Source organism: Lycorma delicatula, chromosome 1, assembly GCF_047948215.1.
Source record: "Lycorma delicatula isolate Av1 chromosome 1, ASM4794821v1, whole genome shotgun sequence".
Taxonomy (NCBI): domain Eukaryota; kingdom Metazoa; phylum Arthropoda; class Insecta; order Hemiptera; family Fulgoridae; genus Lycorma; species Lycorma delicatula.
The window spans coordinates 214,913,668-214,936,917 of NC_134455.1; the positions used below are offsets into that span (position 1 = coordinate 214,913,668).

At 31.4% G+C, this 23,250-nt stretch overlaps 1 protein-coding gene across 10 annotated transcripts in view; it reads right to left on the reverse strand.

Moving 5' to 3' along the window:
• LOC142328405 (protein lap4-like) overlaps positions 1–23,250 on the reverse strand; it is a 492,228-nt gene that overhangs the window by 164,167 nt on the left and 304,811 nt on the right. For 8 of the 10 annotated variants that reach the window (XM_075372138.1, XM_075372147.1, XM_075372123.1 and 5 more), the window contains 5 exons: positions 15,313–15,462; positions 13,626–13,790; positions 3,217–3,297; positions 2,446–2,772; positions 783–1,067 (listed from right to left, as the gene is read on the reverse strand). In XM_075372138.1, the coding sequence (XP_075228253.1) occupies positions 783–1,067; positions 2,446–2,772; positions 3,217–3,297; positions 13,626–13,790; positions 15,313–15,462 (1,008 nt within the window). The remainder of the gene's footprint in view (positions 1–782; positions 1,068–2,445; positions 2,773–3,216; positions 3,298–13,625; positions 13,791–15,312; positions 15,463–23,250) is intronic. The other 2 variants (XM_075372131.1, XM_075372166.1) reach the window with 2 other exon arrangements.

Below are 23,250 nucleotides of genomic sequence, written 5' to 3' on the forward strand. Positions count from 1 at the left end.
TTAAACAAAATATTACATGAAGCATAAAAAATCTGACTACTTATGCAAGTTTTAATATTTTTTATAACCATTACTTTTAAAAAAATCTCATTAATGTGTATTAAAAAATTGTTTGTAAACAATAAATTAATATTGTTTAAAGCTTCTTATACATAGATACACATAAAAAAATAATAAATATTAACGAATGGAAAAACAGATGTGTGGGGAATTGGCAGGTGTATGAAAATTTTAGACAACTCCTGTTGAACAAAGGGGGGGGGGCAGATACAACTGAACAGCTCCTCTGCCTACTAAAAAAAATTAAAAATACTGAGATGACCTATAAAGAATCACTTACATATTAAAAATCTAAATGTATAAGAATGATTGAAATATTTATTATTTAGCAATAGTACTACTATTAATTTCACTTACTTTTAATGAACAGAACTTGTAATTAGGACACTAGATTAATCAATGAGTAAATTTCACAACTTTTATTTTTTAAAAGAATATTGTATATAACCTTTGATTTTTACCTGTAAACATAAGTGGGTGATGAAAGGAAGCCAGTAATTAATGAAATAAAGCTAATTTTGTAATTAAATATATGCTGAATTTTGATATATTCAAACAGTACAAACTCATCTATACCACTGTAAAATGAATTATATTTTCTAATAGTTAAATACAATGCCAGTAAACTTAGAATAATAAATTTACTGCAAAACAAATACTGCAGTTGAATGAAAAAGTGGAATGAAGACAAGATGCAGTAAGAATAATTTCATCCTGCTTACCTCAATGATCACAGGTTGCACCAGTTTGTTGTCTGTAACACGCGTAACAACAGTCTCAGTGAATGTACTCTTGGTGATAGTTTCTGTCACTTTACCCAAAGTTGTATGTGCATCAGGGAACTTGATGTCGTCTCCCAAACCAGGATCAGGCTGCTTAATGGTCAAGGTTACTGTGGTAGGATGGACTTCATCTGACTTTTCTTTTTTATGTAGGAAATGGGCCGGGATCATGGCTTGAAACTCTTCATTTGTGATCGGCTTCGGAACCTGATGTTCAGGGTGTGGCTGTTATACATTTTAAACTGAATCAGTTAAAATACTATGACCTGTAGTGCCACTTAATATTTGTAACGTGCTTAGTTAATAATAAACAGCTACCAATAAATTATCAAATATTCCAACAAAAGAATATAAATAGATCATTAAAATTATCAAAATGGATTTTGTTAAATTTAAATTAAGTTTCTGAAAAGTAAATATTTAAATTAAATAAAGTAAGGAAAATTACATAAAAGCAAACTAACACCAGAACTATTCCCAATTAGCTATGACCGTTGCTCTTAATTTACTTGTTCATTTTTATTTACTACATGTTACTTAAAGTATCATCCTATACTGTGCACATACCATACTCAAATAAATAAAAAATTAAAGAAAAGTTAGGGAAAAAACACTTAACAGAAAAATTTCTTACTCAAATAATATAACAATTAAAACAATATAGTTCTGACAACAATTGCGTGGATTTTCCAATTAGAAAGAAAGTTAATGATGTGGTTTTTAAACTTAAAAAGCAAATATGAGTTGCAAAAAAAGACTATTTTGTTTAAAATTATGAGGAAAAAAAGGATTAATATTCAAGCAATTCATAATTTCAAACTACATTTGACTTACAATGTTTTAAAATACAAAAAGAAAGAAAAAGGTAAGGAAAGAGAAAAGTACAAAAGCATTGATATTTAATGAAGTTAACAAGGGTTCAACAAAATATCTCAGCACAAACAAAATCAGATCTGACATATAAAGAGTAAACATGTGACACAAGGCAAATAAGCGCAAGAAAATAAAAAATCAATCCAATCAATAAGTTTTAATATATATAAAACTAGGATAATTCAGTATAAACTACACAAGGATTAAACTATACTTTTTAATACTTTACAAAATACTTCGATCAAATAAGTTACTTTCTGCAGAATAATTACAACTGGTATGCATGAATTCAAAGTAACATATCTTTTTAACCACTAGCTCAAATGCAAATTAATAAAAATATTTATTTATTTGTGTAGCAAACAGGCTGACACCCGATAACAGTTTTCTGATGGATGATAATGAATTTTGTAACTTGTGAAAATGCTATGACTGACTGGACTTGAACCCAGAATCTTTGATGAAAGGCAGAGACACTACAACTCCATCACAGAGAACAGTGGTGATCTATGTATAAAATATCCATATCAAATCAGTTTAAAAGTTAGCTAAAAAAAATATAAAGATAAAATTAAATGTTAATTAAATCTATGGCTAAAAATGAAATACAATAAAAATGTACGTTCTAAGGGTTCTTTATAAGAATAAACACTAAATTTCAAGCCAGTTCCTGAATTTAAAAAAAAAAAAAAAACAGTTTTCAAAAAGCAAATAAAAATAAATGTAGTACCTGAGCCGTACTTTCAGCAGGACTTTCAGAAGCTGTTGACGATGTTGACTGAGTAAGTTTTCTAGGAGCAGGCCGTGGAGGAGCTGGTGGCGATGAACGGTGTGCTGTACCTGTGTAATTTGGTCGATTAGCCATGTAACTATCTGCTGAATATAACCCTGTATGTGACTTAGGCAAGTTAAATAAACGAGGAGACTTTGACTGAGGTTCTTCTCTGCGTCCAATTACCACTTCTCTCTCTGTTACAATTCGGACAAATCTTTCCAATCCAGTTAACATTGAAACAGCTTGCTCATGTCGTGCACCATCCATGTCAACTCCATTAATCTATTGGCCAACAATATCACATTTATAACACGATGACTTAATAAACACAATATACTCTAAATTTTTTTTTTCTAGATTAAAAATAAATATGTTTGCAGTCAGTCATCAGTAATATAATCACTGTTAATAAAATACAGACTACAAATAATAAAATATACAAATACAATCCCTAGAAGATCTTACAGCTAATTTGTTGATAAATTTCACTGTAAAGGATTATTTTATCAAAGAGAAATAAAGTAATAACAAACAATATATTTGTTTTCTTTTAAGTAAACTGGCTTTTTATAACTGGAAAAATGAATTATATATTTTTTTATATAACTCACAAAACTAACTTATAAACTAGCCAATAAACATTTTTTTAATTCTAGGGAGTTAATATAAAACAATAAGGGTGGATTATTAAAAATGTATAAGCATATTTTCAAGAGTTATACTAACCGAAATTACTCTGTCACCAACTTGAAGTTTACCATCCTTTTCAGCAACTCCACCTTCAGTAATTTTTGATATGTAAATTGCCTATAAAAATTAAAAAATAGCATTCAATTTACAAGATTAAAAAGAAAATTACAGTTACCGCTAAAATTAAAACTAATAAACTTAAGTAAAATTTTAAAAAGAATATTTTATCGGCTTATCTAAAAAACAATAAAATAATCTCTAAGACAAGTTTATATGGACAATTAAAACATTTTTCTGATTATTTCTTAATAAATTAAATTAACTCATATATTTCAAACATTAGCTATTTCACTGAAACAGTTATTTCTATAACACAAACTAAATGTTGATTATAAAGGATATATATGGCAGAAAATCACTGGATACATTATTTACAAGAAAAAATTTCTGAATGAATTAATAAGGAACATGATTTATAAGTTTCACTTAATTAAGTTCAACTCCAGTTTAACGGCCTATATGTATATAAATAAAGTGAGATAAGGCAATGTCTCCCTCTATGAATCATGAGACCTTGATGTTGGTGAGGGAGCTTGAGTGCTCAGTGATACAGAGTAGGTGGACCGAAGGTGGAACCATATCAGAGAGGTATTTGTTGAGAGCCAGACTAAAAAATGATTCCTGAAAGAGGGCAGCAGCTCTTTCAGTAGTTGTTAAGGGTGTAGGTCAGGATGACTTAAACGGCCATATCAACATCACTCAGTCCTCTGAGGACTGTGCAGCTGAAAGCAATTAAACTACAACTGCTTTTTTCCCAAGAAAATGTAGCTCTCTGCATTTTCATATAGCAATGATGGAGGCGCCTTCCTTGGTAAAATATTCTGGAGGTAAACTAGTCCCCCGTTCGGATCTCCGGATGGGGACTACAAAGGAAGAGGTCACTGAAAATTAAAAAATAACATTCTACAAGTCGGAGCATGGAATGTTAGAAGTCTAAAAAAAAGGTTGGTAGGTTAGAAAATTTAAAGAGGGAAATGGATAGGATAAATGAAGATTTAGTAGGAATTAGCGAGGTTCAGTGGGAAGTGGAAAACAACTTTTGGTCAGGTGATTTTAGAATAATTAACTCAGCTTCAAATAATGGGCAGGCACGAGTAGGTTTCATAATGAACAAGAAGATAGGGAGGAGAGTAGGGTATTTCAAAATGCATAGCAATAAAATCATTGTAATAAGGATAAAATCAAAACCTAAATCGACAATGATTGTTAACGTCTATATGCCTACAAGTGCCCATGATGAAGATGAGGTAGAGCGTGTATACGAAGAAATTAATGAAGGAATTAAACTCATAAAAGGAGATGAAAATTTAATAAAAGTTGGAGATTGGAATGCAAACACTGGAAAAGGCAAGGAAGGAAATATAGTGGGTGAATACGGGCTTTGCAAGAGGAATGAAAGAGGGGACTGACTTATAGTTTTCAACGAAGTATAAATTAGTAATTGCCAACACCCAATTTAAAAATCATAATAGAAGAATATATACATGGAAAAAGCTAGGCGATACTGCAAGGTATCAGATAGATTATGTCATGGTTAAGCAAAGATTTAGAAATCAACTCGTTGATTTCAAAACTTACCCTGGAGTAGACATTGATAGCGACCATAATTTAGTGTTAATGAAATGTAGATTGGGGTTAAAAAACCTGAAGAAAATGTGTCAGATGAATCAGTGGAATTTAAAGAAGCTTGGAGAAGAGGAGGTAAAGATTTTTGAGAAGGACATCACAAGAGGTCTGAGTAAAAAGATAAAGTAGAAAATGTAGAAGAATGGGAGAATGTTAAAAAGGAAATTCTTAAATTAACAGAAGCAAACTTAGGCAAACAAAGAGAACCGATAGAAAACCTTGGATTCCTGACGATATATTACAGCTGATGGATGAACGTAGAGAACATAAGAATGCTAGTGATGATGAAAGTAAAAGGAACTATAGACAATTAAGAAATATTATAAACAGGATATGCAAACTAGCGAAAGAAGAGTGGATTAAAGAAAAGTGTTCAGAAGTGGAAAGGGAAATGAACATTGGTAAAATAGACGGAGCATACAGGAAAGTTAAGGAAAATTTTGGGGTACATAAATTAAAATCTAATAATGTGTTAAACAAAAATGTTACACCGATTTATAATACAAAAGGCAAAGTCGATAGGTGGGTGGAATATATTGAAGAGTTATACGGAGGAAATGGACTAGAAAATGGGTTAAGAAGAAGATGAGGAAATCTAAGAGGATGAAAGGGGAGAAACAATATTGAGATCTGAATTTAAGGGAGCATTAAAAGATCTGAATGGCAGAAAGGCTCCTGCAATAGACGGAATACCTGTAGAATTACTGCATAGTGCAGGTGAGGAAGCGATTAGTAGATTATACAAACCGTTGTCTAGTATTCATGAAATAGAGGAAGTTCCATCAGACTTCAAAAAGAGTGTTATAGTCATGATATCAAAGAAAGCAGGATCATATAAATGTGAAGAATACAGAACAATTAGCTTAACTAGCCATGCATAAAAAATCTTAACTAGAATTCTATACAGAAGAATTGAGAGGAGAGTGGAAGAAGTGTTAGGAGAAGACCAATTTGGTTTCAGAAAGTATATGGACAAGGGAAGCAATTTTAGGCCTCAGATTAATAGAAGGAAGATTAAAGAAAAACAAACCAACATAGACTATACAATTCTATACAATAGACCTAGAAAAGGCATTCAATAACGTGGACTGGAATAAAATGTTCAGCATTTTAAAAAAATTAGGATTCAAATACAGAGATAGAATAACGATTGCTAAAATTTACAGGAACCAAACAGCAACAGTAATAATTGAATGACATAAGAAAGAATCCGTAATAAGAAACAGAGTCCGACAAGGATGTTCCCTATCCCCGTTACTTTTTAATCTTTGCATAGAACTAGCAGTTAATGATGTTAAAGAACAATTTAGATCTGGAGTAACAGTACAAGATGAAAAGATAAAGATGCTACGATTTGCTGATGATATAGTAATTCTAACTGAGAGTAAAAAGGATTTAGAAGAAACAATAAACAGCATGGATGAAGTCCTACACAAGAACTACCGCATGAAAATAAACAAGAACAAAATGAAAGTAATGAAATTTAGTAGAAATATAGAAGACGGACCACTGAATGTATAAATAGGAAGAGAAAAGATTACAGAGGTAAAAGAATTTTTTTATTTGGGAAATAGAATTACAAAAGATGGACCAAGCAGGAGCGATATAAAATGCCAAATAGCACAGGCAAAACGAGCCTTCAGTCAGAATTATAATTTGTTTACATCAAAAATTAATTTAAACATCAGGAAAAGATTTTTGAAAGTATATATTTGGAGCGTCGCTTTATATGGAAGTTAAAGTTGGACGATCAGAGTACCTGAGAAGAAACGATTAATGCTTTTGAAATGTGGTGCTATGGGAGGAGAATGTTAAAAATCAGGTGGGTGGATAGAGTGACAAATGAAGGTGTTGGGCCAATCAATAAAGAAAGTAGCATTTGGAAAAATATAATTAAAAGAGGAGACAGACTTATAGGCCACATATTAAGGCATCCTGGAATAGTCACTTTAATATTAGAGGGTCAGGTAGAAGGAACAAATTGTGTAGGCAGGCAATGTTTGGATTATGTGAAACAAATTGTTCGGGGTGTAGGATGTAGGGGTATACTGAAATGAAATGACTAGCACTAGATAGGGAGTCTTGGAGAACTGCATCAAACAGTCAAATGACTGAAGACAAAAAAAAAGGCAATGTAAACTTACTCACTTTAACAGCAAGTTAAAGGAAGAAATATAAAATTAAGTCTACTAAGACAGGCATTACTAAACACCACCAGAAGCATGGGTGTATCAAAATTGGAGCAAAAGGGATAGCTGTCCCCCTTCCAAGATGGACCTTTTTTAAAAAAAACTAAAAAAAAACTGTATAAATAACAAACTTAAAAAAAAAATTAAAATGAAACATTTTGAAGAAACTAATTACAAATTGAGACACTCAATAAGTAATTATCTTATCTGTAATAAGATTTAAGAACTACTGATACACACTGGTATCATCTTGCTTGAGACAACAAGAGTTTTCTAAAATAGTCTCGTCACCTCATCTCACTTCATGACACGACGGGAATATTCCAGGAGCTATAATCAAGTATATAAGCGAGCAGACATTTTTGGTTAGTCAGTATAGTTGATACTTTCACACATGTATGTAAGTAGTGTATGCAATTTTTTATGACTGTAAAGTTTGTTTTTTCATGCCGGCCATTTGTCAGCCACTTATAACTAGTGGATATTAAAACATTTTTGGTAAGTAGCCTACTGTAATGTTAATAATATACCTTTATTTAACTTGCAATGTATGTAAACTGTAAATTTATATAAGCAGGGCTCTTACTTTGAAAGCATGTAATTCAAAATTCATTGTTCTTAATTTTTTTGATTAGCTTTCTATGCTTGCAAGTGTTATGCCCCTAGGGATTCTTTTGGATCTTTCAACATAAAATAAAGTTTTGTGTTTGATAATAATTTTTGTCAATTTCTTCTAAATAATCAATACTTTTGATGAACAATTAAGAATAATTCAAAATGTGGCCTAATTACCAATATTGCTTTTGGTAATTGCTCAGTTTTTATATCAGTAAGATAGGCTCATTTCTAGTTTATATTGAATTCGTCAGTAAGACAGTAGAGAAAGGAAACCATTAAACTACCTTGTGATAAATTTATGATTATGATATGGATAAATGAAAAATATCTGTTTTGGGATCACTGAATCCAAAAAAGTGGTTTTTAAAAAATGTCTGTGTCTGATAAATTTTCTATTAATGATTCTTCCTTAAGTTTTTAATGTTATAATGGTAAGTCATATTTCTGAATTAAGCTCAACTAGTATAGTCATGTACCGCATAAAACTAAATTTTGACAAAAATGTCAATTAGAAACTTCCTTGTCAAACCAATGCACCTCAAGTGGAAATTCAATCACCAGTGGTTGGGCGCATATTCACCACGGCTAGCTTACCCAAGGAGACTCAAAGATGCTTACTGTAAATACTGTGTGTGTTTCTGTCATCAGCCAGAACGATAAGAGGTGATTTGAGTTCTTTTTCCATCAGACTTTTCACTATGTACAAGAACGTGCACGATTATTGCAAAGGAAATGTACAGTTCCAGGGACATCAGACTCGCAAAATCGTTTGTGGAGGGCATATCATTGGACATCCAAATTCACAAAAATTAATTGAAAAAACAAAAAAGTATTTTTGTCAATTGTTTCCTACATCATTTTTTCTGGCACAAATGATTTACCTCTCAGAGGCAAAAATCTGGATGAAGGCGTACTTATCAACTTTTGCAATTTATGCATCAAAGCAGATGATTCTCAACTAAAAGACCATTTTGAGCATGGACCGAAAATGTTGTCAAACCAATCAGCTACCACCCAAAATGAAATAATTGATTTATGTAGCACTACAAACAAGGACACATCATCACAAGGGTTAAAAAAGCTTGAGTTTACAGCATTTTGGCTGACTAAACTGCAGATATTCCTGGCAAAGAACAGCTGTCTGTTAGATTACATTTCTTTAATGAAAAAAAAAACCAACAAAATCAAAGAAGACTTTTTATTTTTAGGCTTTGTAGAGCTTGAAGGACTTAATGCAATGTTTATTGCCAAAGCTACTGAAGAATTTGTGACAAACATAAACCTAGATCCTGAAAAGTGTATGGGGCTAGGCTTTTGACGGATGTTACATGTCTGAGAAAGAAGAAAATGTACAGACAATCTTGAGATAAAAATATAAAAAAGCATTTGACTTTTATTGCTCCTCTCATAAGCTTAACCTTGTTGTGAACGACTTAAACGTTATCTAGAAAATTGAAACTGTGTTGGAACTTTCAGGAACATAATCACATTTTTCATGAGTTTGTTGCATTGACTGCTATGATCATTTAGCCTGAATAGAAATTTGTAGTGTATGAAAAATGCCATGCCCGACCAGGATTTGAACCCAGAACCTCCAGGCTGAGATGCTACCACTCAGAAATGATGCAACACTGAGAAATGGAGCAACAAGAAAAAATGCTTATCAAATGCATGCAGATCTTCATTTATTATCTCAGTAGCATTAATTGCTAAGTATTCCACTATACTGGAACCCATAGCAAATGCACCTCAATTGAAGACACTTGACATAATCAAAGCCAACCAGCATATTTAACCTATTCTTGACATGTTTCAAGTTGATCGGGAAAATTAAGAGAACATAAGAACTACCGGTTTAAAAGAAGCAGGTGACATTGCAATGCATTTGAATGTTGATATAACTGCTCATCACATTACTGATCAACAGACGCATAGAAGCAATCATCCAGCCAAAAATTCATCTGAATTTTTGGGAAAAATATTAATAATATTTTTGGGAATAATTTCTTATTTGGATTCCATCATATCATCTTTAGAAGTCAGACAAATCACCATTCATTGAAAAATTTCCATTAGAGCAACATTAGAGGCATTTCACTGAAGGAAAGGAGTGAAAGTACTTAATTTTGTGTAACTTTCTACAATTTAGAACGCATTGAAGGAAAAAGGGAATTGTGGTTCAAAATTTTGACTAATGAGGTATGGAAGCATCAGACATAACTGAGGTTTTAAAAAAGAGCGAAATGTTTTTCCTGATAATTAGAAAGACTGTTGATACAGCTTTCACAGCCCTGGACAACAAGTACTGTTGAGCGTTCCTTTAGCTACCTTCATCAAATTAAAACATGACTAAGAAGTACCATTGATGAAAACAGGCATGACTAAGAAATTCCAATGAAGACAGGTTAAATGGGTTTGTTATGTTAAGGATTCACCAATAACGGGTTTTTGTTAACAAGGAGCAATTAGTTGAAGCTGTAGTTTCCATCTAATCCTGACAAACTATTGCGACAAAATTAATTTTAAAAAAAAAATAAATACTAGCGGACCCGACAGACGTTGTCCTGACGTGGCACTGTTCTGTAATAAATGCACAACACATAAATATAAGTAACTTATTTAAGTTAAAATTAGCAGGAATGTGGATGAAATTTCATTAATATGACTATTATCAGTTTGTGATTGTTGTATTATTGTAATGGGTTTATTGATTAATTATGTGTAGTATGGTTAATATTTATTTTCACTAAATATTGAGATGTCTGACGAAAATTGAATTAAAAACTCAAAACGTCGTAAAATTAATAATTAGTGTAACTAATAAATTTTCATCCATGTTACTTCTAATTTTCACTTAAGATCATTTTAAAAAAGTACCTCCTGCATTTTTTTTAAATTTAATAATTTTGAAGTTTCATAACCATGTGAGCTTAATTAATCAATTAATAAAAAATTAAAGCATTGTAAAAAAAGCAACATAGTTAAAATTTTAGTAGAAATTTTTATCATTTTTCCATTCTTTATTTTAACATCTATTTTACCAAATTTTAGATAATTGTAAATTAAAAACAATTTTAGAAAAATTTTACAAAATTAATCAGCTACAAAAATTATAACTTCAATTTTTTAAATATACTTTTAACTATAATTATATGTAAATTATATTTTAATTTTATAAATGTTACAATTTATTTTACAAACTGACATTTTTATTTTCAAAAAGCTGTTCAATACTTCATAAGTTGCATAGAATCAAATCAGAATTTAAATTTGAATTTGTAGGTTAAGGTGATTGTTATTGAATGCACAATGAATGATGTGTATATATCATTAAAATTCATGAAAAGTCATGTAAAATACCCACTTCAATACTGCATCTTATAAATTTGCACAATGTATATTTTTTAATTACACTTTAAAACATTATTTAAATAAATAATATTCTCAATAAGCGCGTAATTGTAGCAGACTCGGCAATGCTTCGCTATTGCTAGATTTGAGTATACATACAAATTAAACGAACACATTTGAAAGTTTCATAAAACCTTAAAAAACTGAACATTAGGAACTTCACAAAATTTAACCTTTCACTAAATAAAAGTCAGAATGTAAATAAATCCAAATGGCAAAACAACAGCACTACCTATCGTATTTAATTCACACCACACTCTAATCACAGTATTTGGTGGAAAATAATTTTTTAACGAAAAGGGTTGTGGCTGCAAAATCATTACAATTAATACTGAACATTAAGAAACTTACAAAACATTACGGAACTTCATAAAATTTAACCTTTCACTTTATAAAAGTCAGAATGTAAATAAATTCAATTGTCAGAACAGCACTACCTATCGGATTTAATTCAAATTACTCTCTAAACACAGTAGACCCTTAAAAATACGAATTTTAATGTAATAATAACATTAAGGTAAGGCGCAAATAACTGATATGCGAAAAAGCAACAAAATAAAAAAATTTCCTAGAACCCGATCGCACCACCAACTACCGGTTCTGACACTGAAATATAGAAATACTGGAATGGTAACTGCCTATGTCCAACGTGAGCGGAAAACGAACGTGAGACAGATAGATTTAGAGGTGTAGTTGTCATTGTCGCACAGTGCAGCGCATGCACATTGTACCTAACGTACCGTCCCTTCAGAAAGTGATTCCATAAAACTTAATTGTAGTTAATATTAAGTGATAAAATCTCATAATTCTATTTAATTAATAGAAAAATTTCAATGCTTATGAATATTAAATAAATGTTGATTTAATCATTGTATCATATAAATGTTTTTATAAAAACTTTCTACAATAACTTGAATTATGAAAGATAACTTGTGATGAGAGAGATCATCACAAATTTTTTGAACGGACTGTAGAGAGGTATTCCTCTAAATCAGCTATCTTTATTGGCACGGATTTCTAACGCAAGTGCACATTCCAGTATTTTTATATTTCAGTGGGTTCTGACTGATATGCCAAAAATTAAAAAAAATTTTAAAACACGATCGCAGCGCTGCCTACCGGATTTAATTGTGAACCTTAACCATCCCAAGATCAACAACAACACATAAATAAATAAATTAATTAAAAAAACATTTTCCAGTGGACCAAATTGTGAATCTAAACCATTATCGCATCCCCTTGAACACACAAAAAATTTCATCAAAATCGGTCCAGCCATTTAGGAGGAGTTCAGTGACATATACACGCACACAAGAAATATATATATAAAGTTGTATACAAAGTTATATAGGAATGTTTCTGAATTTACTCGTAGGAACTGTACAGTGCAACAGCACTGCACAGGTTACTGGAAGACATTACTCAAATATTCATACAACTCTCAGTTTGTCAAGTGGCACTATACTGTGTGCACATGTTAAGTCTAGAAGTACAATTCTATAACCTTGTATTAATTACCAAGCATCCAGGATGACTATTAATTTGAACAATAGGCCTGCATAAAATTTTATATGAAACTTAGTAAACTGGCTTCTGAAATTTTTGGACAATTTTGTGAGGTTTCTAAAAATTTTAGATTGAAAACAGGTTTTTAAATGCCATGCTGGCTTCAACATTTGTAGAATGTAACCTGTAGACAATAATCTAGGTGACCTTACACAAGCAAAACATAAGACATGTGAAGAAAATTTTGAGAACTCATCCATGAGGACCATTGTGAACAGTCCACAAACTACGTGACATGGTTGAAATCGATTATGGAATCTTTCGTGAAATATGAACTGAAAATTTAAATGTGCATGTGGTTGCTACATAGTTTTTTCCAGGTCTAGCTCTCTGGAACTAAAGTTGAAATCAAAGCAGAGGCTTTAACATCACAGAAGATGTCATAAAAGAATCTCAAGCAGCGTTGAAAGATCTCCAGTAAAAGGAGATTTTGCTGTTGCTTTTGAGGTGTGGAAGAGACACTGGAATCAATGTACATGTCCCCAAGCAGTCTACTTTGAAGGAAATGTTGAGCATTTGTAAGAAAGGTAAGCAAAATTAACTTTTACTCCTGGAACTTTACCTTACCACTTCATATAATAACAGATGGTACAAAAGTTCATAAATAAGAGTACTGTGAACAGATACTTTTATTTTTAATGGATTATAAGTAATGAACTGATTTAATGGTATTAAAACAATTGTTTAATAATTATAATGAAATTATTAAGATTAAGCTAGGGCAGAATCTAAAACTTCTAGTACAGCAGTTACATGCTCTTTAAATCAAGCAACTGGGACAACTATAAAATAACTGATTAGGGAAATTTACATAATTATTTTATATTTTTATTCATTTATTTAATGTTTTATCACTTATATTGTTAACATGAAACATAATTATATTTTTAAATTCATTCTGTCAGTGATAAAAATAATAATATTTACTTTCTAACACAAATCAATCTCTTTAAGTGTATGTAGATTGGTACGCACCTCTGGATTATCCCGATATGGTGATGGACATCCTTTACCACCTGCTATACTAAATCCAAGACCATTCTGATCCCTAATTAAAGTAGTATAGACCAATTGTTTCTGTTTTCTCATTTCACTCTCCTCAGCATCTTTACCTTCAGATCTCTTCCCCTGTTGATGTAACTGAAACGACAAATTACCAAAATTAAAACTACTTGAAATAGTTATTAGTAATTATGTTCTGAAGTAAATTTTAATCATTCCATTACATAAATTTCCAAATAGATCCTCAATACAGTTATATCTAAAATGTAATTTCTTCACAGTTTTATGACCTTTAGGCCAAATAAAATACATTGTTAAAGAGAAAGACACTAGCAGCAGATGGGGGTGCTTAAATAGTATACTTCATACTATTTAAATGAGGACGATAACATATAGTTAATAATACACAAATTGATGATAGTTTGTCATACATAATTTTAATTACCTTGATGAGGTATAAACATTGGAATAAAAAAAAAATTTTATGCAGAAAAAAAATGTTTATTACCAATTAATACTAATGAAAAAGTAATTCTTACATTTACATTACATAACAATATACTGGAATTATTTAAACATTTACTTGATGAATTCTTACTTTTTTTTAAATTTAATGTCTATAATAAATTTTTCTTTTGCCAAGTTATAAAAAACAAAAATTTATTAAAAAAAAGCTACTTAATTTTCAACAAATACAGCTAATTTTCAATTCAATACAGGAAAAAAATAATGCAACATTTTTCATTTAAATATGACAAATTAATTTTTGCATTACTGCCAGTATAAAAAAAAAAGAATCATGCTCAATGTATCAATCAAATCAAATCATACAATGAAAAAAATTAAACTATATTGAAAATGTAACATAACTAACTCAAAAGAATATTGCTAAATTAACTTACCATAATCTGTTAAAAATATATATATTAAAGTTTATCAATATTTTAGAATTACTTTAAGTTGTTAAAGTAATTTAAAATTCTCTAATTCAAATTTTTTATTCTTCCTATTTTTAGTATTTAATTATTTAATGATATTACTATAATGCAGTGCAACATGAAGGTATGTGGTGAATGCTAGATTTTGAAATGTCACATTTCATTGTTACAATTATTGTGAGAGCAATGATTTTTTTTTTAATTGAATATTTTTGTTTCATCAAGGCAATTTAAAATGTTACAGAACTCAGATATAGTTCCCATTTAGTTATCCAGTCTATCCAGTCTTATCCCTCCCCAAGGAGCTAGTTCCGTACACTTTAAATAAGTAACTCAAGGATAATAATTATTTTGTTATTAAATTTTATTTGAAATCATAAAGGATATATTTATAACACTAACAAGAAACAATATAAAACTAAACTATATAAAACACTAACACTAACAAGAAATCAATCAATGCTAAATTAATAATGAACTGTAATGACAAATCCTAAATGAATAATCTCTATGAAATATTAAGAATTAAGTCTCACAAATATTACTTAATATTTTATTACTGTGCTTTCAAACATATCTTAAACAACAAAAATTCGAAGAATATTGTAAAACAAATCCTAGAGTAATGCAGACAATTCCAAATTAAAAAAAAAATTACCTAAGTGTTAAATGAAATGTTAAAAAAAAGTGTAATTAAAAGCATTCAAATAAAATAGACTTACTCTGTTATCCAAGTGAGTTGTAGGCCCATTGAGAGCTGATGTACTTTCAAAACCAGATGTGACCGCAGAAGTATGAGAAGCAGCACTAGGTGCTCGACTAGTGCTCAGGCTGGAGCATGCAGAATCAGCAGTTCTACTAGTAGGAGAATTCTAAGAAAAACGATATAAAATCATCTATATTATTTTTAATAAAAATTTTTCTCATTCTAAAACTAAAACCATATGCAGATATTTAAGAGGTAAAGAAATTCATGTACAACTGTTTACAACCAGCACAGTTCAGATATATATATATATATATATATATATATATAACACAGTTTTTTTAGGATACCTACCAATTAGACAAAATAATGAAGCAATGTATTTACTTATACCTATATGTTTATCATTTCATTAATAAAAAAATATCTTTATTTTTTTAAAAATAAGTAGTTTAACTGAACAATCCAAAAATCATAAAACTAAATTATACAATGATTCTTAAAGTAAGTCATGTGTATAGATGTAATAAGACAATTGTTAGCAATAAAACTAGTCTATCATAAATTTAATCTTTAGATATCATTCAAATCTTTAATAGTCTTCCAACAGTGTTTATTTGAACTTTCACTACACCAAAGTCATAATTCTTTAGATGACTTTGCTTATAGTGCAAGAGTTATTTTTTATAACTTAAGCCACATGACAAACTCTGAATCTCTTTTATATATACAGTAAATATTGTTTATAGTGACTTCCAAGGGACCAATGCTTTTAGGTCATTATAACCGATAGTCACAATAACCAACATTTAGGTAGCTCAGTGGTACTACTTTAATGTACCATCTACACGGGTATTGTAATACAGTAATAATAATGATAATGAAAAATAATAATTTTTTTCACAATAAAATATACAGAAAAAAAATGCAATAATAAATACAAATACGGTAGAGGGCAGAAAAAATTGTAAAAATTTCTTTTTCTGCAAAAAGTCAGTTATTTTGCTTTGGTTCAAACATTTTGTGTTATAATACAGTTTTTGAAGGTTCTTTTCTAAATCAAAACAACATTCTCTGTTACTTCATTAGCAACTTCTGTAAAACGGAAACTGGCAAAAAGTTTTCATTGCCACTAAAACTTGTGGAAGATTTGGCGGGTTGATTTCTTTAGTGTTGTCACAATCATTACCTTCGTCCCCATCTATTTCTACTAGTACTAAAGCAACTACACCATAAAATCTTTGTCAACCTCTTGATAATCTTCAAACAATGCATTTGACAATGACTGGTTTTGCAGACTATTACCTTGTTTTGCTAAAGATTCTTCTTCGTATGCAATGCCAGTACCTTCGCCAGCCTCTGGTAAAAATCCTGCATGTCAAAAGTAATTTTTTATTCAGCGGATAAACCTCATTCCATGATCTTTCTAACATAATTATAACATCCAGAATAGTTATTTGTGTTTAATTATTTTGATCTAAATTCTGTATAATTTGCAAAATTAGGTGATTTTTTTATTGGACTTTTACCAACTTGATCACGCCTTGATCTAAGGGCTGTAAGACTGCTGTTGATTTCAGCACTAACTTGTTTTTCGGTAGTTAAATACTAACTTTATACACAAAAAATTTTCAACGTGTGGATGAGCTGGACAGTTGTCAATGAGCAGTACTGTTTTGTTATTTTCAATCTTTAATTCATGGTCCCATTTTCATAACCAAAATGTAAAAATATCTCTTGTCATCCAAGCTTTCTTGTCACTTTTATACATAACAGAAGGCGATTTAAAATTTTTAAAACATTGGGGTTTAGCACTTTTCTGTATAACCAGAAGTTTTTTTTGATAGTCCCAGTCATATTTATAGCAGTTAGTACTGTTAATCTTTCTTTTGATAATTTTCCACCTGAACATGTTTCACCTTTAAACCAAGGGATTCTTTCTAGCATTAGTTTGAAAAAAAGACTGGATTCATCAGCAGTATTATAGATTTTTTTCATCCGAATAGCTGTCTTTTAGTTTTGGTCAAATGGTTTCTAGCCATTTTTCTAACACACCGGTTGGAGCTGCACCCTCGCCACTTATTCTCCCTAACACAATTACATGACGCTGATGGAACCTTTATATCCATGCTGAAGTTATTCCACGTGATTTACTGAATTTTTCAGAAAAATTGTTTGCTTTAGTTTGCAATGTAGGGCTGCTAATACAGATATTACTAGCCCTCTGGTATTTAAACCATTTTAACAGTACTTGGTCATCTCCACTGTGTTGTAATTTTTTTGATTTCATAAATTTATTTCAAAATTTTTCTTAATTTTTTCACGGTTCTTCCATAAAATGACCTATGTCTAATTCTTGGGCAACGTCCTTATTAGTTTCATCATTTTCTAACAGCCAGATAATCTGTGGCTTTTTCTCTATCACGAATGCTTTTCACAAAGTCATAATTAAATCACTATTGAATGAATTACGCAGGATACATAAAATAAATTCTGTACCCACACAATATGATACACTCTCCGCAAAAGATTAATAGCAACTGAATGTGACTGCTTCAGTTTATAATAATCTGGTACAGAAAGAAGATAAAAATAATAAGAACTATAGTACATTATAAGAAAAAAGGAAATTGTAACTCATTCTAACTGTCAAAATATGTCTGCAGCTACAATATAAATATACGACGTTACTGATGAGTCACTACTGCCCATCATTGAAAGTGATAAAATGCTGCATTGCAGTAGGAAAATAGGTCATAATAACAGATATGTCACTACAACTGATGTAATTATAAACATCTTTATAATTACAGATATGATAAGTACAGATATACATCTGTAAGACACAAAGTTGTGTCTTACAGTAAGGGTTCAAGTTACATTTATATAATGATCAGTTTTACACTAGACCTAATTTAGCACTTGAACTTTATAAGCAAAGAGTGCATACCACTGGCACTATTATGTTAAACCATGAGGATGTCCCTAAAGGTCTTAAAAATTAAAAAACTAAAGTGTATGAACAGGTTGCATATTGTTATGGCACCAAAATGATGTTACCTGCATGGAAAGACAAACGCATTATTTCTTTATTATCAACATATCATAACACAAACACACAGACTGTTCAAAGAATAACTAAAAATAATACAATTGAATTCAACAAACCAACTGTAATTTGTGACTACGTGGCTAAGATGGGTACAGTTGATCGAGGTGACCATTATATAGCTAGACACGCATTTGTAAGAAAATTTATAAAGTGGTGGTGAAAGATGTTCTTTTGACTGCTCGAGGTTGGGATTGTATGTTTGTTTTATTGCTGGGATAAAGGGGTAGAAAATAAAAATGCTCTTACTCATAAGAGGTTTCGCAAATGTTTGCTTTACCAACTTGTTGGTGATGTCTGTAATCAGGAGAGAAGAAAAAGAGGCCGACCCTCAAATTCTGATACTGAAGAGCATTTGAATAATAAACCTCATCTTATTTATAAAGGAGCAATAAATAAGTGTAAAGACTGTGCAGTGGAAGGTAAAGGGTGATAAAAAAGAAACTGTGTTTTACTGCAATACTTGTGTTGAAAGCCAGCCCTTCATCCTGGTGAATGTTTTGAGAAGTATCGTTAAAAAATATAACTGAACATTCTTTTCGGATTTTGGATATTTTTTTATAAGTAATAATAATAATAAATCATTTGTATAAGAATAATAATTATTAACATTTAGCTGCAGCTCTACTTTGCATTATTTTACAATTTTTTTTTCAATTCTATTATACTATTTTTTAAAGTTTTACCTACTAATTAAAATAAAACAATTTTTTAAGTATGAAAATAAATTTATTAACTTAAAAAGAAACTTCCAAGTGTGATAAAGTAATAAAATAAATGTTGGGAATTGCAGAGAAATTAAATATCAGGCAAGACAGAAATATCAGATTTCCTTTGCTATGAAAATTGGACCTGGCTGGGGTATCAGTGAAAAAAAAATTGACTCTGGGTTAGTTGGTCATTTATAAAAAAAAAGAGTGCAAAGAGTTAACAGCAAACCAAACCAACCAAGAGGCAAATTTTTGATCACTGTATCCGATGTCACCATAAACAATACTTACTGTATATTCAAATCATCATAAATGCAATGTGCAACAGTAAAGTGGATTATGTCAACTAACTTCTGGTCTAAGTCAATCCCTGTTAACCAATGTTAGTATTAAAGTCTATTGATCAAACAATATGTTGTATATAAAATATATGGAAACATCATCTGGAATCTTTTATTTTATGAGGGATAACTTCTAAAAGTAATGATAAGTTAACTTTTAACAAATTTATACAAGCACTTCCTATCAAGAGAATTACGTATGCGTTTCCAATAAATTTTATATTAATTCAAAAGTACTAAAAATCAAATATCTCATAATAATTTAGGAGTTATAAACAAACTGACCATTAACAACAACAAAAATTTTGGAAAGCTGTTTCTAGCATGATATACAGATTTTTAAAAGGTGCAAATTATTTTGTGAAATATTTCCTACACATATAGCTTATAAAAACTGCCTTATCAGTTTATAGCATGAAATTTCCATTTAAATTTATGTCAGTATCCTTCAGTTAGAAATCTTTCTTAGAATTCAAAACAGGCAGCTGGAGCACCTTCCATTACAAAATCCATTAAAAAAAATAGTCAATAAGAAATAGAAAATGTTAAATATTTTAAGACTATTAATTAAGATACACAGTACAGTATTTATAATTTTAAAACAGTATTATGTAAGTAAATGACTAGCATTAAGATAATAATTGTCAGTAACAAATAAATTAGGAAATATCTTCAGATATTCGATAAGTGAAAATCATATATTTCTGGTAATGCAAATTTCAAATTTTTAAATTAGGCCTGTCTAATTATTTATGATTGATTTCATACATTACCCAATAAAAAAATGTGTTTTATGAGCTTGTTTTTCTCTAACAAATCATATTACAAAAAAATAAAAAATCACATAAAAATTGTATATCTTAGCATCTACTTCTACCATTGTAATTATATTAAGAGATGTTCAAATTTCTGCAAATTTAAATGAAAGAAAACACTATGTGCAAGTCTTTTTATACTAACTGAAGAAGAAAATGAGAAGGTAGTGAAGAGAGTAATCTTCCTTTCGATTTAAGAAAAAAAAAAGTTTCAAAGATACAGAAACTAATAACCCACACTTTTAAGACAGATAAAAGATGGAAATCTCCTCTCACAATCTTAATTCTTAACACAGTGACTGCCTTATGATACACTAGTGGGTCACATGAGCATTCCTATGCAGGCCAAATATTGTTTTATAATTATATAAACAGGGAAGGAAATCTTTTTAGGTATATTACTATGATTTGTATATTTGTTGGCTCTAATGCAGATTTTAAGTAATGCCAAATATATTATTTTCCAAAAAAGTTGTATTTGACAAATTCAAGTTATGTGGCCTTCATTCCACTGATTCACGTGATATAACTATGCATAGCAACCAGTCTCACAAAAGAAGATTAAAAAAATGTAAATTATTGTAATTATTTATTTACAGTTTTAATCTCATTATTTTGAAATTCAAAATTACGCTATCATTTTTAATTCATGTTTTAAAAAAAAAAACAGCCAGCTTTTTTTACCACTTTTATAGCAGTTTTTGCAACATCCCTGTACTGATTTTATGAACATATGAGAAGATCCAGGTGGAGGTGGAGATGCTACTGCTATTGACCAAGTTCCTTGATTAATATTACGTTCAGCATTATGGACATTGGTATTAGACTTTCTCTGAAGTCAGTGATTGTTTATTTGTCATAGTTTTAAATAAAGATAAGGCATTAATGACCGCAGTTTTTATATGATATCATATGCCATCTCTCAATACCACTTGACACTTCTGTGTAAACAACCAGGAATGGTATGCACCCATTTGGTCAGCCAGATTAATAAATGATTTTCCTGTGTTGTACTCAACAACTTCAGCTAGTTTGATTTTTCCTTCTGGCTTTTTGTAACAATCATGGTTATATTGTCATTGTGCTCAGTACTCAACATCAAAACATCCCTTCAATCCTTCTACTTAAGACAACAATGCTATTTTTCTAATTTTTTGTGCAATTATATCACTTTTTTAATTTTGTGTTGATATCGTTTTCAGGATTGAATCTTCTTTTCCTACTAAGAGTTCCACAAAATTGGTATTTTCTTTAATTAATATTTGCACAAGTATAACACTTATACCCACTGTCCATAAAAATGGTTCTTTCATTTAGGTATGAACGAGCTAGTTCGAGAACAACATCAACAGAAACACTTGTTTCTTTACTACTGCTTTAGAGTATATTTTGTATGCAACAAAATATGAATGTGAATACCCATATACATTAAAATTCCCAAGAAAATTTTAATTCTGATGTAGTTGTGTTTAACCACATGGCACAATTTTTAATATTAGGTTCAGCAGTATGGACATTTGTATACCGGTTCATTTCAGCCACCAAGCGGCTGAGCAATTCATTTGTAACAAAAAGTTAAAAAAAAAAAAATCAATTACTCCAACTTCTACATTATACAGATTATAAGGTATTTTACGTAAATTATGTAAATCACCTACCAGGTCCCAAGTGCTATTTGCAGTAATAATCATTATTTTCTGCAACTTCTATTATATTATCAACATCAGAATTGCCACTTTCTTCAACTGCAGTTCAACTTCACATTCTTAATTTGAAATTCTGAGACTATTTTCATCATCACCAGGTTCATACTCACTGTTATAATATCCAAATATTTCCTCATCATCCCTGCTAGCACTTAAAATTTCACTTATTTCAAACTCATCTGTTATATATTTATTATGCCGTCTGGCCGAGGATCTACTGATAGACGTGATACTGTTGTCTGAGACGTGCTTGAACCCAAACAAGCAACTGACCCTTCGGAACTATTTTACATATAGGACGGATAGGCCAGTTCGACCCGGATCTCGCACCTCTGGTGGAACTGCGGTTTTAGTCCACAGACGCCACATGCATACGCGCGTTGTTCTTCATACAAACGTGATGGAGCAAACGTGTGTGCATGTGGAGCATCTGGGCACGGTGTATCGGCTGGTTTCGGCTTATAGTAAGCCGAACGACGCGGTAACCGGCGCAGATCTGGATGCCGTGCTGGAAAATTGGGATGGGCCCGTGATACTCATGGGCGACCTCAATGCCAAACACGTGTCATGGAACAGCATTCTGACAAATCCGAATGGCAGATTGCTGTACGAAAGGGCGAGAGCCCGCCGCTTGGTCGTCGTAGGCCCTGAGGTGCCCAGGTTCGTGCATCGCTCAGGCAGATCTAGGCCTGACGTGCTGGATATCGCAGTCATGAAGGGGGGTACCCTCCCATTCATGATTGAAACGATAGAAGACCTCAGCTCGGACCATTCCCCTGTCCTGTTGGAACTAGGTCAGGCAGGGGGTGGCCGAGATCCCCCGCCTATACCCCGAAGGTCAGTCAACTGGAAAAGGTTCTACGAGACCCTCCAGCGGGAGTACAGGCCGGTAAATCCTGAGCTCCTGAACACCCCGGAGGAAATCGACGACACTGTCGGGCGCGTCACGTCGTCAATGACCGAGGCCCTGGCAGGCAGCTCATCGGCCAAAACTCGAGCAGTTGTTCGAAACGACCTCCCTCCTCATATCTCCGAAGCCATAACGGAGAAACGACGACTGAGGAGGAGATATCGAATCACCCTGTCCCCCGCTGATAAGCGGGCCTTTTATAATCAAACGGACAGGGTAAAACAACTGCTGACAAGCCATCGAGAGGATTCGTGGAACGAATACCTCGCCTCGGTCTCTGACGACATCTCCTCCGTGTTCAGGTTGAACAGGAGACTGCGAGAAGGGAAGAAGCCTCGCCATCCGGTTGTGGGGCAGCGAGGT